This window comes from Propithecus coquereli, unplaced genomic scaffold (assembly GCF_000956105.1).
Source record: "Propithecus coquereli isolate 6110/MARCELLA unplaced genomic scaffold, Pcoq_1.0 Scaffold422, whole genome shotgun sequence".
Classification (NCBI taxonomy): domain Eukaryota; kingdom Metazoa; phylum Chordata; class Mammalia; order Primates; family Indriidae; genus Propithecus; species Propithecus coquereli.
The window spans coordinates 782,711-809,628 of record NW_012149975.1 but is presented as its reverse complement, the minus strand read 5'-3'; the positions used below and the strand labels follow the sequence as shown (position 1 = coordinate 809,628).

Sequence of the window (26,918 nt, the reverse complement as noted above, 5' to 3'; positions counted from 1 at the left end):
GCCCGAGGGCTACAGCGGGGGCGGGCGCTGGGGCTGCCCTCAAGACGCCCCTTGCTCGGCGACTGTGGCCTCCCGCGCCGGGTCTCCGGGGCCAGGCGCTGACGCCCGGTTCGAGGTGGGACCCAGGAGCGGGGGGGTTTTTCCCAGAGCCGGGTGCGGCGGCGAAGCAGGAGCACGACGGCCGGCCGTCTCACTTCCTTGGCGCCCTCGGGAAGAGCCAAGGAGGCTGGCGCCCGAGGATGGGACCGAAACATACCCACGGTGTCGGGGACCGCGGGTCAGCGCCCGCAGTGTCGCCTGTGAGCGCCGGAAGGGACGAAGGGACGGGAGCCGGCGGAGACGGCGACCGAAATCCCGGCGAGCCGGGAACGCGCCGGGGCTCCTTGCCCGGGGCCGCGCCGATCCTCACTATCTAAGGGTGGCTCTTGGGGATGAAAGTTGAAGGGAACCTTTAAAGATCCCAGTCCCTGTAGAAAAAGAACGTGAGGGTCATGGTTTCCTCTGGCGTCCACGAAATCCTTAGGGAACCTCGGAGCCGCATCTGGGAAAATGCTTTTTTTTTTTTTCCTCTCTCCCTCTCTTTCATAAACCTTATATTTTAGGAAAAGTTGGAATATTTTAGGAAATAGTTGTAGATTTATGGAAAAGTTGAGAAGATAGTTCAGAGTTTCTCTAGACTGCTCACCCTGTGCCGCAATTTTTAATTAACCCAACAGAGTTGCTGTGAAAAATTAAGGATTAATAACTTCCTCACGGACAGATCCTAGCACAAGCAGCCTTCTCGACATGTTGGGTGACAGTTGAAGCTCCAACACATTGACACAAACACCTACAATGTGCTTATTGCATTTTTACCAGTGTGTTGTGCTTTGAAACCCACATCGAAATGTTGATTAGGAAACCTCGATGCCCTCTATCGATTCAGTCAACGAAATGTTTGCAGTGTCCACTCTGTGCCAGGCAGTGTTCTGGGGCTGAGAAGGCAGCAGTGGGCAAATAGATCAAGTCCTGTGGAGCTAATATGATATTGGCAGAGTCAGAGAGGGGGGAAAAAAGTAAAATATATGGTATGTCCCCAGGCCTTAAGCACTATGGAGAAAAACAAAAAGCAAGAAGGTGTTTGCCATTGTAAATAGGGTGGAGTGAGAAGAACTTACTGAAAAGGTGGCATTTGAGTAGAGATGGGGGGAGGCTTGAAGTTTGTCAGTCAATCATAATTCAAGTGTCTGCCTTGTTTAGTAGTGAGCTGGGCTCTATACATTGACTTAGAACCTTAGAGTATACAACAAAATCCTTGTCCCCAAAGTGCCTCTCCTTCAGTTGGGGACTTCTATGGGGACACTGCAGTCCAGAGAAGGGAAGGGACTTGTCTAAGGTCACCATCTCATTAGTGTCTTGATTTTTCACAGTGCCACTCCAGCAGGCTCACTCCTACAAACTTCCTCCCACACACACCTGAATCAACAGCTGGCCTTCTAGGCAATACTGGCAACCCCCAACTTAATCAGTTTTGTCACAAGGGTTTGTGGGTAACTTGGTTACTTAGAATACTGAGACTTTTTTTCCTCCATTAGAAATATTGGTAGAATTGCATTGAGGTATGGTGAAAAAACATTAGCTGTTTCCAGTCAGGAGACTTGAATTTTAGTGGTTCTGACATTTACCAGCTGTGGGACTCTGGGTTAGTCATTTCCCCTCCTTTGTGCTGCAGTTTGCACATCTGTGAAATGAGGAGGTTGAACTCCATAAGTTCTAATAGCTTCTCCAGCTTTAATGCTCTGAATGTTTATAAAAATGATTAGGTTACTAGCTTAGTTTAGTCTGTTCGGCTCAATAGCCCACATTGTGGCATGTCTTAATAAAAACAACTAGCATGTATGTAGTGTTAACTCTATGCCCAGCAGTTTTCTAAGTGCTTTGCCTGTACTATTTCATTTAATCTTCACTAACAACCAAAGCTGTAGGTGCTGTTAATATTCCCGTTTTGTACATGAGGAAGCTGATGCATGGGGAGGCCAAGACCCTTGCCCAAAGTCGCATAGCTGGTAAATCCAGGTTTCCAGTCTTGGCAGCCTGATTCCAGAGGCCATGCCCTTAACCACTGTACTCAGCACCTCTCTCCATAGAAGTGAGGGGAGTCCTTGGCTGGCAGAGGAGCCGGGCTCCTCCCGGGGTAGTAGGGCAGGACTGCTTGGGACCCATGAAAGTGTGTGCAAGCCATTTGTTAAGAAGTGAATGATCATATATTGAAGACGGGCTTTAGAATGGCAGGGTTGTGTAGTCCAAGCACTAAGTCCTATAGGCGTTCAGAAGAGAGGAAACTGTGAAGGCTGGTAGTTTTATGGAAGAGGTAAACCTTCTGGATGGGTGGGATTTGAGTAGGTGGAGAAGTTATTCTTGGTGGGGTTTGAACAGCAAAAGCAAAGACCCGGAACTGAGAGTGAGCGTGCTCCTTTGTGGTCAGTAAGGAGCCTGGCTTGGAAGGAGGGTGTGTTGGCAAAGTCAATCCAGGCAGAAGAGCTTTATTTGCACTTGAAGGCCCTGAGTGGGGTGTAGCATGAGGGAAATGACATTGAAGGGAAAGCCAGCAGGAAGGCTTGCCTGGGTAGGGGGCTACTGGAATGTTAAGCTACAGAGGAATTTAGGGTTGCAGGTCTCCACTAGAAAGATGTGCTGTGAGCTCCTGCCATCCAGGACTTACTGGCATCTGCCCACCCCATGGAGCCCAACAGAGCACATATGTGTGATTGGGGTAATTAAGAAAGATGTTGCAAGAAAAAATGGACAGGAGTTGATGCCTGAGTGGATGTAAGCAAAGGAGATAGATGACTCATATATGATTCTTGTGATTTCCTTCACTTTTCCCGAAACACGCGTGCCTCTGCCAGCTCCTCTGATTGGACAGGAGAGAACAAAAGCAATAAGCTAAGCAAAATGCCTTATTATTAAAAAGAGTATTGATTGTGTTAACTCTTGATTTGAATAGGATGTAGTGCTAGATGACTGTCCCGACTTACTTGTGGTTTGAAGTTTAGATGAGGGACATACTTCGATCCCTTCCTCATTCCTATTCCCCTTTCTAAAGTCAGTGATCAACCCCCACGAAATGGTTGAAATGAGATACGTAAGTAAAGCTTATCAGGCAGAAGGGATACTTGTCCTGTCTTAAGGGCCATGGTACACATCAATTCCACAGAAAACCAAAGCAACCATTTGGAACATTTTCGACTCTTAAAAAAGAAAGCAAGCAGATAGCTTACACATACATAGCACTTGCTCTGTGCAGGTACTGTTCTAATCACATTACCTCTGTTAACTCATTTAATCCTCATAATAACCCTTTGCAAGAGGTTACTATTATTATCCTCATGTTATAGATGAGAGAACTGAGGAATAGAGAGTTTAAGTAACATGCCAGCTAGTAAATAGCAGACCTAGGATATGAGCTCGGGCAGTCTGGCTCCAGAGTCTGTGCTCTTATACTGAAGTTATATATGAAAATCTGTTAGAGACCTTTATAAGAAGTGTAATTATCACTTATTTATGTATATATCTGAGTATATTATACATACGCACACAATTCACATATATTCATATATATTTAAACATCTGGAGATTGTATTTAATGTTTCAGAGAGTATTGTGTATGTTTTCAATATTTTTATTGTGGCAGAATACACATAACAAAATTTATCATTTTAAACCATTTTTTTAGAGACAGAGTCTTACTCTCTTGCCTGGGCTAGAGTGCTGTGGCGTCAGCTTAGCTCACAGCAACCTCCAACTCCTGGGCTCAAGCGATCCATCCTCCTGCCTCAGCCTCCCGGGTAGCTGGGACTGCAGGCATGTGCCGCCACCATGCCTGCTAATTTTTTTCTATTTTTAGTTTTCCATATAATTTCTTTCTATTTTTAGTAGAGATGGGGTCTTTCTCTTGCTCAGGCTGGTCTCGAACTCCTGAGCTCAAAGGATCCACCTGCCTCGGCCTGCCAGAGTGCTAGGATTACAGGCATGAGCCACCACACCCGGCCTGATACTGTCTTTTGATACACAAATTTTAAAATTTTTCATAAAGTTCAATTCGTCAATTTTTTTCTTTTGTTACCTGTGTTGTTGGTGTCATATTCAAGAAATCATTGCTGAATCCAATGTTGTGAAGCTGTTGTTTCATGTTTTCTTCTAAGAGTTTTATAGTTTTAGTCTTATATTTTGGTCTTTGATCCATTTTGAGTTAATTTTTGTACTGGATTTTAGATAAGAGTCCAATTTCATTCTTTTGCATGTGGATGTCCAGTTTTCTCAGCACCATTTGGTCAAAAGACTTTCCTTTTCCTATTAAGTGGTCTTGGCACTCTTGTCAAAAATCATTTGACCATATATGTGATGATTTATTTTTGGGCTGTTTTATTTAGTTGGTCTATATGTCTTTGTTTATGCCAATACCACATTGGTTTGATTACTGCAGCTTTGTACTAAGTTTTGAAATTAGGAAATATGAATCCTACAGCTTTATTCTTCCTTTTCAAGATTATTTTGGCAATTCAGTATCCTTTGATATTTATATAAATTTTAGGATGGGTTTTTCTATTTCTGCAAAAAAAAAAGTCATTGGCATTTTGATAGAGGTTGCATTGAATTTGTAGATCACTTTGGATAGTATTGACATCTTAACAATATTAATAATATTAAGTCTTTTAATACATGAACATGGGATGTGTTTCCATTTATTTGTGTTTAATTTCTTTCAGGAATGTTTGGTAGTTTTCATTGAACAAACTTTTCACCTCCTTCGTTAATTCCTAAGTATTTTATTCTTTTTGATGCTACTGTAAATGAAATGGTTTTTGTAATTTCCTCTTCAGACTGTTCATTGCTAGTGTATAGAGAGGCAACTGATTTTTGTGTGTTGGCTTTGTTTCCTGCTACATGGCTGAATTCATTTACTAGCTCTAACAGTTTTTTGAGGAATCTTTAGGGTTTTCTACATATAAGATGATATCATCAAAAAAAAAGAGATTATATCATCTGCAAACAGAGATAATTGAACATCTTACTTTCCATCTGGATGCCTTTTATCTCTTTCTTTTGTCTAATTGCTCTGGCTAGGACTTTCAGTATCGTGTTGAATAGAAGTGGCAAAAATAGGCATCTTTGTCTTCTTCCTGATTTTAGAGGAAAAATTTGCAGTCTTTCACCATTAAGTGTGATGTTTGCTGTGAGTTTTTCCATATATAACTTTTAAAGTAGTTTTCTGACATTCTAGTTTTTATCATGAAAGGATATTGAATTTTGTCAAATGCTTTTTCTGCATCGAGATGATCATGTATTAGTTTTTTCCCCCTTCATTCTATTAATGTGGTCTAATACATTTATCAATTTTTGTATGTTAAACCATCCTTGTAGTCCAGGAATAAATCCCACTTGGTCATGATGTATAATCCTTTTGATATGCTCCTAAATTCACTTTGCTAGTATTTTGCTAAGGATTTGTACATTGATGTTCATAGGGGATATAGGTCTGTAGTTTCTTGTATTATCTTTATCTGGCTTTGGTATCACGCAAGGCTGGCCTTGGTATTAGTTCTTCTTTAAATGTTTAGCAGAATTCATCCATCAAGCCATGAGGTCCAGGGCTTTGCTTCGTCAGAAGATTTTTGATTACTGATTCAATCTCACTACTTACGGGTCTATTCAGATTTTCTGTTTCTTCATGATTTTGTTTTGGTGGGTTTTGTGTTTCTAGAAATTGACCCAAATTGATCAAAATTAACTCCAGTTTACCATCCAAGCTTTTCCTTTGTTTTGCAAACCTTTAACAGACTCCAGAGTTCCAAAATAGTTATATCAGACAGATTCTGCCAATACTATTCTTGTCTGGGTGGGGAGATAGATTCCTGGTGCTTCTAAAATGTCTTAACTTACCTTGAAAATTGGAGTGCAATTGAAGTGAACTGTAAATAGGTCATCTTTTTATTATCAGGACTTTACTTTTTGTGTGGGAGTGGGAGGGACGTAGGTGGGTAGAGCATCAGGAGGTGTTAAACTAGGTATCCTAAATTTTTGCCACAACATATTTCTGGAAATTGCAGAATAAGGCAGATAATCCTAAAGTAGATTATAGTCTCCAATAGGAACAAAGTTTTTATTAATATTAGAGGCTCTCTACCTGACAAATGATTTGTCTTCAAAAATGTTAGTGGCACGATGTTAGGCCAAAATGGACTATCCATACACCCCTGTAATCACTTAAAATCCTAATGACAGCTCTTTTTGCCTGAGCCGTTGGTGCTCCCTGGCACTGGCTGTGTTTTAATGCCATGCGATAGGAATTCCTTGCTTCTGTGAAGCCTTGTCCTGCTCTGGGCTGCTCCTTCTCACAGTTGGGCCTTGGAAAAAGCTGTTGATGGTAGAGTTAGGAGAGAGGGTATGAATATTGAAAATCAAGGGCCTTTGTAGGCTACTGACCAAGTAGCTGCTACATATAGAATTAACTGTTAGGGAAACCCCAAGTACACAGTGCCTGTGGGATTAATGTTTTGGGACAAATGGAAGCTTTTGCTTAGTTAGAGAGGAAGGTAACAGGATAAGTATTGCTGATTATGTAAGAGGCTGAGTGTACTCCAAAGTGTTAGCCTAGAGTACACTATTTAACTCTAAATTTGACAAATTACTTTAACTATGGTCCTTAAGTCATTACTAATGATTCAGTTTGCCACTTTAGAAAATTTGGGGGGATTATTTTAAAATAACTTCAATAAACTTCATTCTGGGTATAATTTTTGATTTACAGAAAAATTGCAAAGATAGGACAGAGGGTTCCTGTATGCCCCAAGACCCACTTTCTGGGGGAGGATTTTGATAGTCTTGGTCTCAAGAGAAGTTCTCAGGAAAGTTTGAAATGATGTTTCATAGTTTCTCCTCTTTCCCTTCCCTCTTCAGATTAGTCAAAGCTCTATCTCCAGCTGCTTAGTGTCAGACCTCAGGGGAATAAGGGCTGCTAAATCTCTTTGTCAGTACTTCTTTGGAAAAACTATAAAAAAAAACAATTACCAGGTCACGTTAGCGAGCCCAATATTAAAGAAGAATTTTTAAAATTTATAGAACTGCTGAGATTGAACTGTCTATATTAAGATGTGGATCCCAAGTGTAAGGAACTCTAAATTCCTGGAGGAGAACAACTTGGAAATGCTAGTATCTAAGAATATATATAACTCAGGTGGAGTTGGTTATACAAGGGGCAGCCGCCAAGGCCTCCATGCCCCTAGCCATTTTCCAGCTGCTCACGATGCGGATGGAGGCTGCGGGGAGAGGCGGAGCCACAAGAGCAGTGCCCCAGCTGGCCAGCCCAGTACAATGGGCTCCGGGTCCAGCTCCCCTTCCGCTCCCCTCCCGCCGGAGATGGGGGAGGAAATGTCCGTGTCAGGGCTCAAGGCTGAGCTGAAGTTCCTGGCGTCTATCTTCGACAAGAGCCACGAGCGATTCCGCATCATCAGCTGGAAGCTGGATGAGATGCGTCGCTGGGAAGCCCGCACTCGCAGCTGCCGCTCACACTCCACTGCAACATCACGGAATCCTATCCATATTCTTCACCCATATGGTTTGTGGATTCTGATGACCCAAATCTGACATCAGTTCTGAAACGTTTAGAAGATACTAAGAACAACAATTTGCTTCATCAGCAATTGAAGTGGTTGATATGTGAATTCTGCAGATTATATGACCTTCTTAATCACCTGGATATTGAGATGCTAGATCAACCACTAACTCACCAGTCAGAATGGGACAGAAGAAGTGACTTCAGAAGAAGAGGAAAAGGGCCCGGCGCAGTGGCTCACGCCTGTAATCCTAGCGCTCTGGGAGGCTGAGGTGGGAGGATCGCTCAAGGTCGGGAATTCAGATCAGCCTGAGCAAGAGCGAGACCCCGTCTCTACTAAAAATAGAAAGAAATTAGCTGGACAACTAAAAATATATAGAAAAAATTAGACGGGCATGGTGGCACATGCCTGTAGTCCCCTGGCACATGCCTGTAGTCCCAGCTACTTGGGAGGCTGAGGCAGAAGGATTGCTTGAGCCCAGGAAATTGAGTTTGCTGTGAACTAGGCTGACGCCACGGCACTCTAGCCAGGGCAACAGAGCCAGACTCTGTCTTAAAAAAAAAAAAAGAAGAAGAAGAAGAGGAAAAGGAGGAGATGGCTGAAGATATAGAAAACTTAGATCACTACAAGTTGAAGGAAGAAGAGCCTATTAGTGGGAAAAAGTCAGAGGATGAAGGAATTGAAAAATAAAATTTGGCAGTATTAGAGAAAATTAGGAAGAGCATTTAAATGGTGCAGTGTTTCGGTAGTGCAAGCTTCAGACAGACTTTTTTTTTTTTTTTTTTTGAGACAGAGTCTCACTCTGTTGCCCTGGCTAGAGTGAGTGCCGTGGCATCAGCCTAGCTCACAGCAACCTCACACTCCTGGGCTCAAGCGATCCTACTGCCTCAGCCTCCCGAGTAGCTGGGACCACAGGCATGCGCCACCATGCCCGGCTAATTTTTTCTATATGTTTTTAGTCGTCCAGATAATTTCTTTCTATTTTTTTTAGTAGAGATGGGGTCTCGCTCTTGCTCAGAGCTCAAACAATCCGCCCACCTCGGCCTCCCAGAGTGCTAGGATTACAGGCGTGAGCCACCGTGCCTGGCCCAGACGGACTTATGAAAGTGCTCAGGGACATATACAGATCACAGAGTTATAAAACAGGGATTTATTCAGTGGGACTCATAAATGACAGTTTATATGCCTGGTATGTTAAACTTCGGAAGGTTGACCTTGATAGTCCTTTGCACAGTGATCTTCAGATCTTAAAAGAAAAAGAAGGCATAGAATATATTTTGCTTAACTTCTCTTTTAAGGATGACTTTCCATTTGATCTCCCATTCGTCTGAGTGGTTTTAGCTGTTCTCTCAGGAGGGTACACATTGGGTGGAGGAGCATGATTATGGAACTTCTCACAAAACAAGGCTGGAGCAGTGCCTACTCAATAGAATCCATCATCATGCAAATAAATGACACCTTAGTCAAAGTCATAGCCCAAGTACAGTTTGGAGCAAGTAAGAATCAATATAATGAAGCAAGAGCTCAACAATCCTACAATTCCATTCCACAGATACATGAGAAAAATGGCTGGTACACCCCTCCAAAGGAAGATGGCTAAATATATTGATTGTCATATGTTTGGACCAATGTTTTTTTAAAGAAAATCTTTCCAACATGCAGACACAAGCTTTGAGTGCGCCTATAACAACAGTACCGAAGATGTTAGCTAATAGATATTTTAGTGGATAATCTCTTAACTGACACCCAGTATAAGTTACAGTCTTTTCATTTTGCTCATTTTAGGTATCTTGGACTGAGCAGTGGGGCCTTTACTGTATTTTTCTTGATAAATACATATCCTGGCTACTCCTTATCATCTCTTTTTCTTAAAAAGCGAAATCTTTTAAGCAGACGAGTCAGCATCAGGTTACTGAAGATGCAACTTTAGGGTAACTTTCCTATAATGAGCCCATAGGTTGTGAGGATTTGCAAGATATTGTTCTGTTCAGAGCCAATAAAAGTTTAAGTGATGTTCAATATTGGTTTAGAAAATTTAAGGTCTTCTGAATCATAGTAGCTCTTTCAGGTCTAAAACCATTTTATGGTATTGCCAAAATAATGACAGGAAAACTACTCATTAAATTGTTAAATTATTTTTATGGCCGTGTGAAGATATGAACTATTTCCTGAAGGTATACTCTTAATTGAGTCGTATTGTACTTTTAGGCAAAGCAATGCAAGGCTATGCCAATTAAGGCTTGTAAGTAGTAATTTCCAGCATCAGAGTCTTGTTGGGCTGAATCTCCTTCTCTTATTGATTCAATATTTCTCATGAAGAAGAGCCACAGTATAGAACTTGAAGTTATTTAAAATACCAAGTCATTTTACATTGCCGTTTTATTAATGGGATGTTGTAGTCATTTGTAAATCAATAAACTTACAAAGTGATTGGCACAAAGACAGGCTCCTTGAGCAAAAGCTGCACGGTTAAGTACAAAAAGATACTTAATTTGGAGACTCTTAGAATTTTCGCTGTAGTTATAGCAATGACTTTTACATTGAAAGATTAAGGAATTCTACATTTATTAATTCTTTTATAAAACCTGACTCAAATCAAGGTACTCTCCATTTTTCTGCCTTACCTGAATCAGTCCTGTTTGGTTGGTAATTAATTTTTTTATACACTCAAATTTGATTTAAAATTAAATTCTAGTTATTAAGTACTTTTAAAAATAAATCCAGAAGCATACTTTTCTGTACAACCCAGTTAGAAAGTTCAGTAGTGTTTCTTATACATTTGGTTTAAGAATCAGTTTTTAACTTTGTAAACCACATCCAAGAGACATGGTACTTCTGCATTATTGCATGTGTTTAATTTCTTTTCATTCTATTTTGGTTAAGAGGACAGTAGATAAAGACTTTCTGGTATTCTTAGTCACTTGGTTACATTCGTATAAAGTTCTGATTGCCGTTTACTCAGATAACAAGTGACAAGGCAGAACTCTTTAAAGCATTAAAGTTCCTTAAACCTAAGGCTAAATCTTTTTTTTTTTTTTTTTTTTTTGAGACAGAGTCTCACTGTGTTGCCCTGAGTAGAGTGCCCTGGCGTCATCCTAGCTCACAGCAACCTCAAACTCCTGGGCTCAAGCAATCCTCCTGCCTCAGCCTCCCGAGTAGCTGGGACTACAGGCATACGCCACCATGTCCGGCTAATTTTTTCTATATATTTTTAGTTGTCCAATTAATTTCTTTCTATTTTTAGTAGAGACGGGGTCTCGCTCTTGCTCAGGCTGGTTTTGAACTCCTGAGCTCAAACAATCCGCCCGCCTCGGCCTCCCAGAGAGCTAGGATTGCAGGCGTGAGCCACCGCGCCTAAGGCTAAATCTTGATTATATTATTGATTTCTTTGATATTCCAGTGGCTAGCAGATTGACAGCTGCACATTTGGCATGGTTTGTTTTTATTTTTGGGGGGTGTTTTTAGATTTTATTATTAAATAAAAAAAGAATATAACCTTTTTTTTTTTTTTTCTGAGTCAGGGTCTCACTCTGTTGCCCTGACTAGAGTGCCTTGGCGTCAGCCTAGCTCACAGCAAACTCAAACTCCTGGGCTCAGGGGATCCATCTGCCTCAGCCTCCTGAGTAGCTGGGACTACAGGCATGTGCCACCATGCCCGGCTAATTTTTTCTATATATTTTTAGTTGTCTGGCTAATTTCTTTCTATTTTTTTAGTAGAGACGGGGTCTCGCTCTTGCTCAGGCTGGTTTCGAACTCCTGAGCTCAAACAATCTGCCCGCCTGGGCCTCCCAGAGTGCTAGGATTACAGGCGTGAGCCACTGTGCCTGACCAGAATATAACCTTTATGCAAGGTTAAGAATGTGACCTTGGAGCCACACTTTTCAGGTTGCAATCCCAGCTCTGCCATTTACTATGGGAATGTGGGACAAGTGACTTAACCTCCCTGTGCCTCAGTAGCCTCATCTTTAACATGAGGCTAGTAGTAGTCCCTATCACAGAGGTTGTTGTGAGGATTAAATGGATTAATATATGTAGAATATTTAGAATAGTGCCTGGCCCAGTAAATGTTAGATATTAACTCAGCTGTTATTATTCTTGTCCTCTAGGACTTGGGAGAATGGATTAAATGAATCGTTAAAAATACTGAGTGGTGTTGATAAATGTATTTCTTGTGCTTGATTTGAACAGAAACTCAGCCACCTGTGACAAATTTGAGTGTCTCTGTTGAAAACCTCTGCACAATAATATGGACATGGAATCCTCCTGAAGGAGCCAGCCCAAATTGTAGTCTATGGTATTTTAGTCATTTTGGCGACAAACAGGATAAGGTAAGTTTTATGGAACATATTACATTGATGGGATAAAGTGAACACTGTGAATTGGAGCCAAGAATAAGCCAAGTTCTGATCTTATATCAAAGTGGGAATTTTATTTTGGGTTGTGTCCAGATTTCAATTGAAATTGAAATTGAAGGCCGGGTGTGGTGGCTCACGCCTGTAATCCTAGCTCTCTGGGAGGCCGAGGCGGGCAGATTGTTTGAGCTCAGGAGTTTGAAACCAGCCTGAGCAAGAGCGAGACCCCATCTCTACTAAAAATAGAAAGAAATTAGATAGACAACTAAAAATATATAGAAAAAATTAGCCGGGCATGGTGGCGCGTGCCTGTAGTCCAAGCTACTTGGGAGGCTGAGGCAGGAGGATCGCTTGAGCCCAGGAGTTTGAGGTTGCTGTGAGCTAGGATGACGCCACGGCACTCTAGCCCGGGCAACACAGTGAGACTCTGTCTCAAAAAAAAAAAAAAAAAAAGAAATTGAAATTGAGGTTGCCTATAGAAACAACTATTGGCAAAATTGAACACTTAAAATATTTGCTGATTATTGATAGTTAAATGCAATTGAGATTGCTGTGATAGAAAATACTAGATATTTTTATCTGTTAGGCACTCAATAAATAATTATGCTATTGTTAACATTTTTTCCTATATTCTTGCCTATAGCTGTATTGCCTTGTATGTATATGGCACTTTTAATTTTTCAGGAATTTTCACATTCACTGTCTTGCTAATCACACGTACAGATAGACATGCAAAAACTATGTAGTGTGAAAGTAAACAGCCATATAGAAAGTAAAAAAATAAGATGTCAGTGGCAGGTGGGTTTGAGTAGAGGGTTTTCTAATGCCTGAGGGAAAATGAGGAAAACTTTCAACATTTCCAGTCTGATGTAGTTGATGGATTTAAGCGAATTTTTGCTATCAGGATTGGATGATTTCAGGTTCTTTATGATAATCTTATTCAACTGTTTTATATCTTTATATATTCTTTTAGTGTGTGTGGAGGGGTGTTTGGGGTTGCGTTTGTCCAGGATTTTGAGGAGGTAGAATGAAAAGTTATTAGTAATAGTGCTTTGCATCAGTGAATTGTGAAATCACCAGTTTCAAGCAGCTTTGGTGGCAGGAAAAGTCAGGAGAACTAGGTTCTAGCTGGTACTGTCACTCTTAGCTGGCTCAGTAACCTGGGAAAAGTAATTTAACCTCTCGGAGCCTTAGTTTCCTTGTGTGTAAAGTGTGGTCCTCTTCATTTCCCTGGTTTTCTGGGACACAGAAAATAATACACGTGAAAGTTTAATAGTGAGGACGGAACATGTTCTTCCTCTGGAGGGAAACTTATTAATCTGCTTTTCCTCTCCCTGTCCTGCTATGGTGTTAAATTATGGTTTAGATGTTAATTGCTAAAGAATTGAGGCTTATCAGAGGTATTTGCATTTTAAAAGAGGTCTTCTAAATGCAGAAGCCTATGATACTTTTTTTTTTTTTTTTAGACAGACTTGCTAGTCTCACTGTGTTGCCTGGGCTCTATTGCCCAGGCTGCATCATAGCTCACAGCAACCTCAAACTCCTGGGCTCAAGCGATCCTCCTGCCTCAGCCTGCTGAGTAGCTGGGACTACAGGCATGCGCCACCATGCCCTACTAATTTTTCTATTTTTTTGTAGAGACGGGGTCTTGCTCTTGCTCAGGCTGGTCTCAAATTCCTGGCCTCAAGCCGTCATCCTTCCATGACTTCACAGAGTGCTAGGATTACAGGCATGAGCCACTGCACCTGACCTGTGATACTTGAAGCAGTGAAACTCAAGCTCCCAGCTCCTCCTTTACACACTGTTGGGTTCCTCTTGTTCTTAAGGAAGGGCCGTAGGCATTTGGATTCTGAGGTGGCGATTTTTGGTGGTTCAGTCTTGAGAAACTCAGGGGAACACCCTTAAGTGCCCCTGGGTGTAAACTCTGTAGTCACCTTGGTATCTAATTGAAACCTTGAAGAGAGTTCACGTTTTAGGTCCCTTTTATTAGCTTGTCAAGGATTAATCAGGTAGCCATACTGATATTCTAGCCCAGAAATGGGACTAATTCCTCAGTGCACTTACAGAAATTTAGAGTTAAAAAACTTTAGGAGACAGGAGAATCATCTAGAATTGGATCTGAAAATTTGTCTCTTCCTCTTTCAAGCTGAGAGACCTTGGACAAGTCACTTAACCTCTCTGAGTCTCCATTTTCTTGTTTGTAAAATGCATGGTTAGTGGGGTAATAATAGTGTCCACTTCATGTGGATGGTGTGTGCATTAAAGGAGATGAGGTTTATAATGCACCTGCCACAGAGTTAGTGCTAGGTAACTGTTAGCTTTTACTAGTATGATTATTATATTGAACCGTATGAAATTGCCACTTTTATAGGTCAAAGTGGTTGAATGTTGTCAGTATTATCTGGTTCAGCCTCCTATTGTCATTTAACCTTGTTTCCTCCATTTTGCCCCTGAAGAGACTAGATGGAGACCATAAAGGGTGACCTCTGCCTAAGGCCTACTCATTTATTTTAGCCATTTGACAACTTTGATGGCTTTCATTCCTGCAGTTGTGATAAACATGGATTATTCCTTCCAGTCAGTGATGGGAGATGTCCTGTGTGGACCTTTTGAAATTTACCATCCTGGGGCTGAAAAGAGTGGCAAGAGTAATTTTTGTCTTTTCTTTCTGTTCATCGGATGTAGCATTAGCATCATCAGGCATATCTGGGTATATTTATCACTGAAGCGTATTAAAGCAGTGGCATTATGATAGTTAGGGGGCTTATGCAAACATCCAAAGGTCCCAAGTTGCTCAATGAGATAAACTCTGGGAATTATTTTCAATCTTCAGATTGAGGGCTCATCAAGATGGGAGATGGGGATTTGTAGATGATTTTTTATTTTATTTTCTTTTTCTTTTTTTTTTCGAGACAGAGTCTCACTCTGTTGCCTAGGCTAGAGTGCCGTGGCGTCAGCTTAGCTCACAGTAACCTCAAACTCCTGGGCTCAAGCAATCCTCCTGCCTCAGCCTCCCGAGTAGCTGGGACTACAGCCATGTGCCACCATGCCCAGCTAATTTTTTCTATATTTTTAGTTGTCCAATTAATTTCTTTCTAATTTTAGTAGAGACGGGGTCTCGCTCTTGCTCAGGCTGGTTTCGAACTCCTGAGCTCAAACAATCTGTCCACCTCAGCCTCCCAGAGTGCTATGATTACAGGCGTGAGCCACCGTGCCCGGCCTGTAGATGATTTTTTAAAAAGAAAAGATTGGTGTAAACAGCTGCCCTCCACCATTGTTTTGTCAATATCTAATAGTTCCTCAGTCTGGCAAGTAGAAGGATCTGGCATCTGATTTTAGATATCTTTCATCACCAGAACATGGACAAATCCTATTAGGCAAATGAATCAAAAGGCCAGGCATCCAGAGAGGCCAACACTGACTCCCTTTCCTTCTGAGAAAGGAATTCTGCAGTTGGGAAAGGTGTGATCCAGCCAAGTGAACATTGGTCCTCAAGGGGAGGAATCAGTTCAGGACTCTGGCCTTGGTTTTTGATAGATTTTCAAAGGTGGCCAGATTCCCTGAGGGGTGGAGCACAATGTCGTATAGCAGCTACCAGTGGAGTGAGTCACCAAAGCCAGAAGTCACTTGGGAGCCATCAAACATACATGAAGATCTGATGGGAAGGATTTAGTTCCTTGTCTGATAGAGAGAGGTATGCCTGACCTGGCAATCATTGATTATCAGGGTTCCTACTTTATTCATGCCAATTTAATATTATTTACCTTGAACTTTGAAAGAAATTTTTTAAAAATGTTTTTTTTAAAAAATCTTTTGCCCTACTGTCTCTTTTCTAAATTATTTTATTATTTATATGCCGAAAACATGAGGTTCAGATTTAGATACTGAAATATTTTTATAATTTTATTTTTTTAACTGACAAATAATAATTGTGCAATTTCACAGGGTACATAGTGATGTTTTAATACATGTAATGTATAGTAATCACATCAGGGTAATTAGCATATCCATCATCTCAAACATTTATCACTTCTTTGTGTTCAGAGCATTCAATATCCTACTTCTAGTTATTTGAAACTATGTAATATCTATTGTTAACTATAGTCATCTGACAGTGGTATAGAACGCTAGAACTTATTCCTCTTATTTAGCTGTAATTTTGATAGATACTAAAGTGTATTTTTTTTTTTTGAGACATAGTCTCACTCTGTTGCCTGGGCTGGAGTGCCATGGCGTCAGCCTAGCTCACAGCAACCTCAAACTCCTGGGCTCAAGCCATCCTCCTGCCTCAGCCTCCCGAGTAGCTGGGACTACAGGCATGTGCCACCATGCCCGGCTAATTTTTTCTATATGCTTTTAGTTGTCTGGCTAATTTCTTTCTATTTTTAGTAGAGTCGGGGTCTCACTCTTGCTCAGGCTGGTCTCGAACTCCTGACCTCGAGCGATCTTCCTGCCTGGCCTCCCAGAGTGCTAGGATTAGAGGCATAAGCCACCACGCCCGGCCTAAAGTGTATTTTTAACTTAAAAATTCCATTATGATAATCTTTGTGTAACAAAACTCCTTAGCGCTATAACTGGAACAATATCCAATATAATAAGAAAACCGAAAATTTTCCATCATGGTTCTAATTTATGGCATTTGACTGTATATTTGTCCTCAGTGTCCTCAAAAGGCAAAGGTAGCTTCCAAACAAGAATTATCAAGGTCAGGGCGGCTCCTCCAGAGACATAAAGGACTTGTCTTAGTGAGGTTGGTAAAGTTTTCATTTGAAGCTTTCCTGCCACCAGTACCATGATCTTGGGGGCTGGTCTTCAGCTTCACAGGCTCAGAAAACCTCATTTCCTCAGCTTAATTCATCTCTCAAAGACCAGTTTCTTACTTTGTTGTCAAAACGATAATGGTAAAGCATTCTAGGAAGACTTCTGTCACATAACTGGTGCATTCCATCCCTGGAGGCAGAGCCAAATGGGAAGCCAGATGATCAGTAGTTTTTTGGCAAGGAATCAGGTATTAGCTGTGAAGATATATTTGGCTAAGACTAGCCTGAGGCCCCACTGAGGGTAAGCATAGCTTTGTTGGTGGGACACAAATACTCAGTATCTATGTATTAATAGCTAAATCACCTTCTCTTTTCTCACTGCCAGGATTTCGCTTGCAGATATTTCCTTTTCTACTCTTCCAGAGCTGACCGACTCATCCTTTATTTATTTAGTTATTTATTTAGTTAGTTAGTTAGAGACAGTGTCTCACTCTGTTGCCTGGACTAGAGTGCAGTGGTGTCATCACAGCTCACAGCAACCTCAAACTCCTGGGCTCAAGTGATCCTCCTGCCTCAGCCTCTGGAGTAGCTGGGACTATAGAGGCGTGGGCCACAACACCCAGCTGATTTTTCTATTTTTTGTAGAGACAAGGTTTCCATCTTGCTCAGGCTGGTCTCGAGCTCTGGAGCTCAAGCAATCCTCCCTCCTCGGCCTCCCAAAGTGCTAGGAGTGCTGTTTTGACTGGATCTAACAGCTATTCTGTCTCTATAAAGTGATTTTGTTTCCATGTCTTTGCTACGGTTTTAGTCATTGTTGATTTGCTAGATACTTCTCAAAGGGCATCCTTATGTTTTAAGGGTATCTCACAGTTCCCCTCATGCTCAGCTGGCAGCATGCACATGATACAGCAGAATAGCTCCTTAGGATGGTAGGTAGAGCTAACTATGACAAATTTCCCCCTTTGTGGCCATGAGCACATAAATAAAAGGAAATAGTGTCTCAAACTTGAGTCAGAAACTATTGCAAAACAGGAAGCGCTCTACTTGGAGCTCTGACTAAAAGCAGCTCCATTCTTAATTATTCCAACTCTGTCAATTTGGGAAATGTTAATTTCCTAGAGAGCCATTTAATCGCATTATTCTAAATCATGATAACCAGATTGGTGATTTAGGTCTGTATGATGTCTATAAGTCGGCTTCCTGTGGTTCCACAAAGCTTATCTACTTTTCAAAATAAGAGTGTATACACTCAGCATATATAGCAACCCTTGAAATTTATCCGTGTGTGTGAGATAGTCAAAATAGTCAAACAATACAGAAAGGGATTTAATAAAAAGTTTCTCTTTGTAGGCACCCCCTCCTTTACTTCCTCTCCCCACAAGTAACCGTGATTCCTGGATTATTAAAGCAATCTTTTTTATCTTGATCTTGATGGTACACTGCATCATCTTAGAATTGAATTTTGATAATCATGTTGTTTCCTTTAAAATTGCTTTCAGACAATTGATGTGTTAGCATGGTAGGTTTATAGGTAAGTTTCATGATGTTTATACATTTAAAATGTGCCAAATTGTCTTTTATCTATACTAGGGTTTCTCAACGGTGGCACTACTGACATTTGGTAAAGGATTTGTTGTAGGGGGAGGGGGTCGGCATTTGCGCTATAGGATGCTCTGTAGCATCTCTGACCTCTAACCACTAGATGCCAGGAGCCTTCCCCTCCCAAGTTATGACAACCAAAAATGTTCCTAAATATTACCAAATGTCCCTGAGGGTGGCAGGGGGAACAAAGTCACTCCCGGTTGACAATCACTTATCTATACCCTTTGAGAACTTACCATTTTTTACACACTTGGGCATGCTAATGTTTTATTATTTAAGTGTATTTTTGTGTTTGCTGCAGCAATGCCTCTTTTAATTCCCTAACCTTAGAAAATTGCTCCAGAAACTCGTCGTTCAAAAGAAGTGCCCCTGAATGAGAGGATTTGTCTGCAAGTGGGGTCCCAGTGTAGCACCAATGAAAGTGAGAATCCTAGCATTTTGGTGGAAAAGTGCATCTCACCCCCTGAAGGTAACTGAAATCACTATCTCTTGGTGTTCAGAGAATAAATCCAAATGCTCCATATGCTTGTGTTCATTGTTCATTAAGTCATTCAGTTCTCAAACATTTGCTGAGTCTAATAAGTGCCAGGCACTATACTGGGTGCTGGCAACACAATGAAAATATGAGGATATATCTCTGCCTTCAAGGAGCTCACAGACAACTTGAATAATAATGCCTGATTATATATCACTTAATAATTTGAAAAATGATACACACATGCACACACACAGAAACACATACACATACCCCTCCCCTAAATCTAGCCTCACAAGCCTATCTTGCGAAGTAAGGCAGATGTTATTACCCTGATCTATTTTATGAGGAAGAGGGAAACTGAGTGACTTGCTGTAGGTCTTCACATTCTATGTACAGTGCTTTAAAAAAAACCAAGATACTATGTTACTCATTATATGTGAAGATTAGTTTGATATGCAGGATATATTTGGGGAAAGATGTTAAAAAGAGACAATGCTGGCCTAGCTCCAATACAAGTCTGGTCCTGGGAAAAGCTGTCAGGTAGTGAGGTTGATCATTGTCCCCCAATCCTAGCTCACCCAGTGTCCTTCTGGCTCTTATATTACATACAGGGAGTAGCATATACTGATTTAGAGCAGGGCTACCAGAGACCAGCTGTCTAAGTTTAAATCCCAGCTCTCCCAGCTGTTAGTTGTGTTACCTTGGGCAGATTACTTAGCCCCTCTGCACCTCAGTTTCCTTATCTGTAAAATGGAGATTATGATGGTATCTACCTCCTATGGTTGTTAGATTACATAATCAATATATGTGAGGTGCTTAGAATAGTGCTTGGCAAAGAGTAAATGCTGTATACATATTATCTATTAATATTATATTGTCCCTTTTTTTCCTTTGGGTAGATACCCAGTAGTGGGATTGCTATGGTAGTTCTATTTTTAGTTCTTTCAGGTATCTCCATACTACTTTCCATACAGGTTATACTAGTTTGCAGTCCCACCAACAGTGTGTAAGTGTTCCTTTCTCTCTGCCTTGACTCAAATTATACAAAAGAAATTGATGGACCAAAACATTTGTACCCCTGTAATATTCTGAAATAAAAAAAATTGAAAAAAATAAAAAGAGAGTAAACCTCTGGAAAAAAAATTATATTGTCCCTTGGTTGGGTAGGGCAGGGCCCCATCTCACACCTCCAAACCTTAGCACTACATTCTCTCTACCTGCTTTGCACTGATCACAAACGTAGGAAGTACTATACGTAAAAGTATAAAAATCAGGACTGCCTGGACCCTGGGAGCATGGTTTAAAACAACTTACCTGCTCTATTCTCATTTCTTTAGAAGTTTAATAATCTGAAAAATAAACTAAATTATACTATGGCATAAAATGGTTGATGATGGTTCCGTACAGTACCTCTTCAAGGATCATGAGGGTTAACAGGTTTACATTTTAAATAGAGGCATGTAATTTAAAGACATGATACCTTACCTAAAATGGCTTTTTTAAAGATAACAATTTCAGGTCAGAAAGATTAGAGGACACCTAAAGTCGCTGCACACAATAGGCAACTATTAAGGGTTAAGTTATGCTTACCTTTTCCCAGAATTGCTTTAGGAGGAATGTTTATTTTTTAAAAAAACAAGATGTGTCAGTATTAATCAAAAGACAGGAAGGTAAATTGTACCTCAATAAAGTTTTTTAAAAAGACAGGTAGATATAGGGGTTGTTTGTATTTCTACATTCATACAGGAATTCTGTAGTCATTGCCTGTGATTGAAATATTATTCGATCTTTAACCTGTCTTTCCTGTTAGAGGTACAAGAATTAGGTCCCTCAGAGATAGCAAAGATGTTTTCTTTGTGTAAGGAGGTGAGAGAGAAGGTTGTGAACAAATTACATTTGGGTTTTCTCCATCCTGGGTGGCTTCTGGGTAAAATGGGGTGAGAGATTAGGGATTAGCTTTCTGGTAAAGCAGTGTGAAACACCCTCACCATCCCCTATGCCACAGAGCTACCGGCTAGTTTGCATTACAAGGGAAGAAGGATCCTAAACTCTTGACCTGGATATTCTAGGTGATCCTGAATCCGCTGTGACTGAGCTCCAATGTGTTTGGCACAACCTGAGCTATATGAAGTGTTCTTGGCTCCCTGGAAAGAATACAAGTCCTGATACTAACTATACTCTCTACTATTGGTGAGTGTGTACAGTAGAGTTACTGGAGGACTGATTGTGATTGTGTTAGGAGCTTTTGAATCTAAGCTAGTTAAAAAAAAAAAAAAGTCTATTCTTTTTTTCAAATCCAAGAAGATGGGCAGTTTGCTTCAATGGAAAATGCATCTGCTTTTGATGTCTACTTTTTAAACAATTTATATTTTAAAATATAGACCCACAGAATCTATATTGGAAAAAAAAATGTGCAGGGAGATCCCATATACCCTTCACCCAGGTTCTCCCAGTGGTGACATCTTGTGTAACTATATATAGTGCAATATCAAAACCAGAAAATTGGCATTGGTACAATCCACTAACCTTATTCATACTTCATCAGTTTTACTTGCACTTGTGTGTGCAATTCTATGTAATTTTATCACTTGTGAAGATATAGAATGGTTCTGTAACCACAAGGATCTCTCGAGTTGCCCTTTTATAGTCACACCCACCTCCCTCCACATCCCCTCTCCCTCTCACTCCTCTCCCCCAAGTCTAACCACTGGCAGCCACTAATGTGTTCTCCATCTCTATAATTTTGTCATTTCAAGAATGTTATTGGAATGGAATCGTACAATATATAACCATTTAAGATTGGTTTTATTTTTACTCAGCATAATGTCCTTGAGATTGTTACTGAGCAGCGGGCTCACTTCCTGACGTGCACAGAAGCCAATACCATGGCGCTGGCTTTTGAGGAAAGAGAAAGCTTTATTGCAGGTCGACTGGTGAGGATACAGGAGGCAATGCTCAAATCTGTCTCCCTGATCTTGGGGTGATCAAGCTTTTATGGCATTTCTAACTAGTCCCAGGTGATGCCAATGCAGCCAATCTGCCAGGCTTGGGGTGTTAACAATTAGGGCATTAAAGCCCTTTCCCACTGTGTGTGCCCAGGCTACATGACTTGCAATTTTGGCTCTGCGCCATCTGTAACAACTTAAGTAATGATTAATCAGTTTAAGCTGGTCTTGCAGTTTTACGATCCATACAACTTGTGCAAATCAAGAGTTCATTCCTTTTTATTGCTGAGTAGCAGTCCGTGATATGGATGTACTGGTTTATTTAACCATTCATTCACTGAAGGACATCTTGGTTGTTTCCAGTTTTTTTGCTATTATGAATAAAGATGCTGTAAATATTCACAAACAGGTTTCTTATGTGAACATAACTTCATTTCTTTGGAATAAATGCCCAAGAGTACAATTCCTGGGTCATATTATAATTGCATATTTAGTTTTATAAAAAATTATCAAACTATTTTCTAGAATGGTTGGACCATCTTATAATCCCATCAGTAATGTATGAGTCGTTGTCTACTTTTAAAAAGGACAATGATATCATGCCCCAAAAGTAGTTTAGTTACCCACAAAATAACTTTGATATTTTTATATTTGATACTTTGGTGTTTGATGTTTGTGACTATACCTACTACAAACTTGGTTAAATTTCTAAATTAGTCTTTATTTCCTTTCCTTTAGAGCCTATTAACAACAGAACAAGGAAGAAAGGGACAGGTTAATCCACTTCAATTCAGTAAACCTTTGTTTAGCATCCTTTGTGGGTCAAGTGCTGAATGGGCAGCAGAGACAAGAAACATGTCTCTTTGCTCTTTTTTTTTTTTTTTTTTGAGACAGAGTCTCACCCTGTTGCTCGGGCTAGAGTGCAGTGGCGTCAGCCTAGCTCACAGCAACCTCAAACTCCTGGGCTCAAGCGATCCTTTTGCCTCAGCCTCCCGAGTAGCTGGGACTACAGGCATGCGCCACCATGCCTGGCTAATTTTTTCTGTATGTTTTTAGTTGTCCAGCTAATTTCTTTCTATTTTTAGTAGAGATGGGGGTCTCACTCTTGCTCTCAAACTCTTGACCTTGAGCTATCCACCCGCCTCGGCCTCCCAGAGTGCTAGGATTGCAGGCATGAGCCACTGCGTCCGGCCTCTCTTTGCTCTTAAAGCTTAAAATATAGAGGGGGAGATAGTGCCTAGTGTGGTTACTCATATTGAAATAAGATGGTATATGCTGAAGGCTGTTGCAGAGGGATAGACAGACTCTTGTGGGAAGCTAGGGTAGAGCTTGGGATGGTGGTGGAGGTAGGGTGAAGATGGGAGTCTTTGATGAAGGGGGAAGACTGCCCAGATGAGGGAGTGTCTCAGAGGCTGGCCTCTGGGGAAGAGTGTTCCAAGGAAGGGGGATATTTAGTCAGTGCGATAGCAGAGTTGAGAAGGGGAGATCTAGCATTGTAAGTCTCCCCTCCACATGGCCTTGTCCCCCTTACTAGCATTTGTTAAGACTGCTTCTGAGAGAATGGGATGCGGAGGGTCATATCCAGGACTTCTGAAGCTATGGGATAAACATGGCCTTTCATCCTGGAGTGCCTATTTTGCCTGATAACTGGATCAAAAGTAGTTTTGGTGCATTAAAACACTCATGGCTATATCGTGGAATAGAATGCCAAAAAAATCACATACATTTTTGAATGAAAACCTCCAAAGTTGCCCTGGAGTTCGCAATCATTCTCCTCCCCGGTGGAAGGGTCTTCCTGACATAGTTGAGAAGCACGGCAGGTACAGCCAGACGGCACTGAGATTGTGTGGTTCTGTCTGGAGGTTTTTTTCCCCCTGATGTAAATAATTCCCATCCGAGGTTTTATAGTTTCACTTGGTCTTCTTAGTACCTGTTGCTTCTCCTTTATTTAAAACTCTTCAGTGGCTCCCTGGTGGCTTCACGTTAAAGTCAAAACTCGTCAGGTCAACAGACCAAGCCCTTTATGACCTGGCCTCTGTCGACTTCTCCAGCCTCAGTCGCATCTCCCTCCATGCACCCTCGCCCCTCTTGTAGCCTACCTTCCGCCCACACTGAACTTCTTTCAGTTCTTCAAACTGACTCTTCACATACCCCAACAGAACACTGGAATTCAAACAAAATATTCAAGGAGAATAGTGGAAACATTCTGCATCCTCTCGTAGCCCAGGCCTTTCCTTTTCACCTCTTATTTGTCCTTAGCTCAGACACCATTTCCTCTTTAGGAAGCCTTTCTTGATGTCTCATGTCTAGACATGTGTCCCTTTTTCTTGTCCCACGGCATCTTGCACTTTCCCGTGTCATAGTACTCAGCACATTGTGTTGTCATTTCCTGTTTACTTCGTAGTAGCCTGCCACAGGCTGCAATCTCCCTTGAGAACAGGGACTGTGTCTTGTTTCCCTTGGTGCTGGTCACTTGATGGGTATTCCATAAATAAGCTGTGAATGTTTGGTAGGATTGAAAGCTAGAGAACATTCAGGGTTAGGGTGAGGACGTAGGAGTTATAAGCAACTGAGGAGCATTATAGTTCAGGAATAAAAGGAGGGAAGGATTGAGTAGATCTGGCTCCCCAAAGAATTGCTAGTACAGGGGCCAAAGAACTAAGCCTCAGAAGGAGTAGCCTCGCTCTGCTGATATTGCAGTGAAGTCTAGGGAGGGCTGTAAGATGTCTTGTGGGTTGGTAGCATCCCTGTGTTTATTATGCTGTTAACCTTTCTTGCTTTTCCTGGAGTCATTATTGGTAAAACCACAGGGAAAACCTTTTAACAGTCTGTGTCTATATAAGGGGCAGGAAAAGAATGGAAGAAGTCTTAAAACTGTATCTCATTCCATAGTAGACTGTGTGGGAAAGTAACCCAGCTATTAGCATGTGGGCATTGGCACTGGAGGGAGATGATGGCTTTGGGGTTGTTATAAGACAAAAGTAGGGAAGTGCCTTGGGGTTATATTAGTACAAACCAAGTCTCAGTGCAAATTGTAGAAAGAGTGTCCTCTCTGGGTGAATGAATTACAAGAAAAAACTGGACCAACCAATTTGAAAGCATAGCATTCTTCCTCCGAGCTGCAGTGTTTCTCTCCCTCTGGTCTGATGCAGGCTTTTGCCAAAAGCTGACAGCAGATGGTGCTTGGGCTGCATTTCAGCCCTTAGCTGATGTCTTTTTGCAGGGCGCAATGTGTATAACCATTGGAGGTGGCTCAAGAAGAAATCCCAAGAGAGTGGGGGTTCACTGGCATCCGGGGGTGCAGATATCAAGGATCCTACTTCTTCTTTTTTTTTTCTGAGCCAGAGTCTTGCTCTGTCACCCTGGGCTAGAGTGCATGGCATTAGTCTATCTCACAACAACCTCCAACTCCTGGGCTCAAGTGATCCTCCTGCCTCAGCCTTCCAAGTAGCTGGGACTATAGGCACATACCACCACACCTGGCTAATTTTTTCTATTTTTAGTAGAGACGAGGTCTCGCTCTTGCTCAGGCTAGTCTTGAACTCCTGAGCTCAAGTGATCCTCCCACCTCAGCCTCCCAGAGTGCTAGGATTACAGGCGTGAGCCACTGTGCCTGGCCAGATCCTACTTCTTGTCATATGCATTCCCAGAGCTGCTACATCATCAGCAGGTGCTCTTTCTGTAGTGTAGACCTGTGCTGTCCAATGTGGGAGCCACTAGCTACATGAGGCTATTTACATTTTAATTGAAATTAGTTAAAATTAGGTCAAATTCAAACTTAAGTTGCTCAGTCTTACTAGCCAGTTTCACAGGTGACTAGTGGCTCTCATATTGGATACCACAGATATGGAACATTTCCATAATCCCAGAAAGTTCTGTTGGATGGTATAGATTGTGTAGATTCTGTGTCTTCTGCCTTCACCACCTCAGTCAAAGCTTATTGTTTCTGGAGCCGTACTTCTTGGATTCAATTCCTGGCTCTCTTCCTTACTGCAGTGTGATTTGGGGCACATCCCTTCTCTCTGAGCCTCAGTTTTATAATCTGTAAAATGAAGATGGTAATAAAAATAGTACCTATTTCTTAAGGTTGTTGTGAGGGCTGTTATTGTGTGAAAAGTGTTTGGAGCTGTCACTAACTGCTAGCATGTGTAGAATAAGCACTCAATACATGATTGCTTTTGTTATTGGTTTTTTTTTTAATTATTCATCCCCATTCCCTTGTAGATGTAGTCAGTATACGGTGCTGGCCTCTTCCCCCACCTCACAGAATTAGCGCCTTACCCATACCTCCTCCCCTGCTCTCCCCTAGATAGACCTTTTCCAATCAAAACCACAAAAGGGAGTCAAGGCACAGTACTCATTAGCAAGCACCCAGAAATGGTTTACATAGATTTACACCAGTATAAATCACATCAAACAAACTGCCAAAGACTATTTCCCCTAATCCCCAACCAGAAAACATGGAATCATTTTTTGGATTCAAAATCATTCTTTAAAGCCGCAGGGCAATGACTCGTGTCCCTGTAGGCATAGTCTGGCACTGAAAGGAGCCTGGCCTGAGTCGCTGCAGACTAGCCATGCCAATGAATTTTAGGGAATTTCTTACCACGTTAATCATCTTCAGAGCTCAGGGACTAATCTTTAATTTGTCCGTTTCCTCATGTCTGCAGTTTGATTCTCAAGAGTACTTCAGTGCGTAAATTTTAACAGGAATCACCTGCTATCTTCATTTATCATCTGATCTTTCACAAGAAGTCCAAAAAAGTTGTCTATCTAGAACCGGTATTTTCCCTTCTATTATTATTTCTGTACTACAACAGAGCTGTTTTAAAATTTTATATCCGGGGTCTATGAGCATATGTGAAATACTCAGGTTACAAATATGAAAAAAGGATCGAAAAGATGACCCACTAGAGGAGTTCCTTTCATTATTAAAAAAACTAATTTTATACATGGTTTTCTTTAGTTATGTAACAAAAATGTCATAACTTTCTTCGGTTTCTGTTTCTGGCCGTGGGCGGAAAGCATTCCAGGACTGTCGGATCCCAAAACTACTCATGACAATAACTTAATTTTTAAAAGAGTTTTTCTCTCATAAACTACAGGGGCCTGCGATTAGGAGGGAAAGCTTATAAACTATCTCTTGAAGGAAGAGAGCATTTTCCATATTTTTTTATTTATTTATT

At 41.2% G+C, this 26,918-nt stretch overlaps 1 protein-coding gene and 1 pseudogene across 1 annotated transcript in view; both read left to right on the top strand.

Moving 5' to 3' along the window:
* IL13RA1 (interleukin 13 receptor, alpha 1) overlaps nucleotides 1-26,918 on the top strand; it is a 61,029-nt gene that overhangs the window by 252 nt on the left and 33,859 nt on the right. The window contains exons 2-4 of the mRNA XM_012653549.1: nucleotides 11,784-11,923; nucleotides 18,640-18,778; nucleotides 20,857-20,977. Coding sequence (XP_012509003.1) covers nucleotides 11,784-11,923; nucleotides 18,640-18,778; nucleotides 20,857-20,977 — 400 coding nt within the window. The remainder of the gene's footprint in view (nucleotides 1-11,783; nucleotides 11,924-18,639; nucleotides 18,779-20,856; nucleotides 20,978-26,918) is intronic.
* Nucleotides 7,411-9,195, top strand: LOC105817760 (annotated as a pseudogene).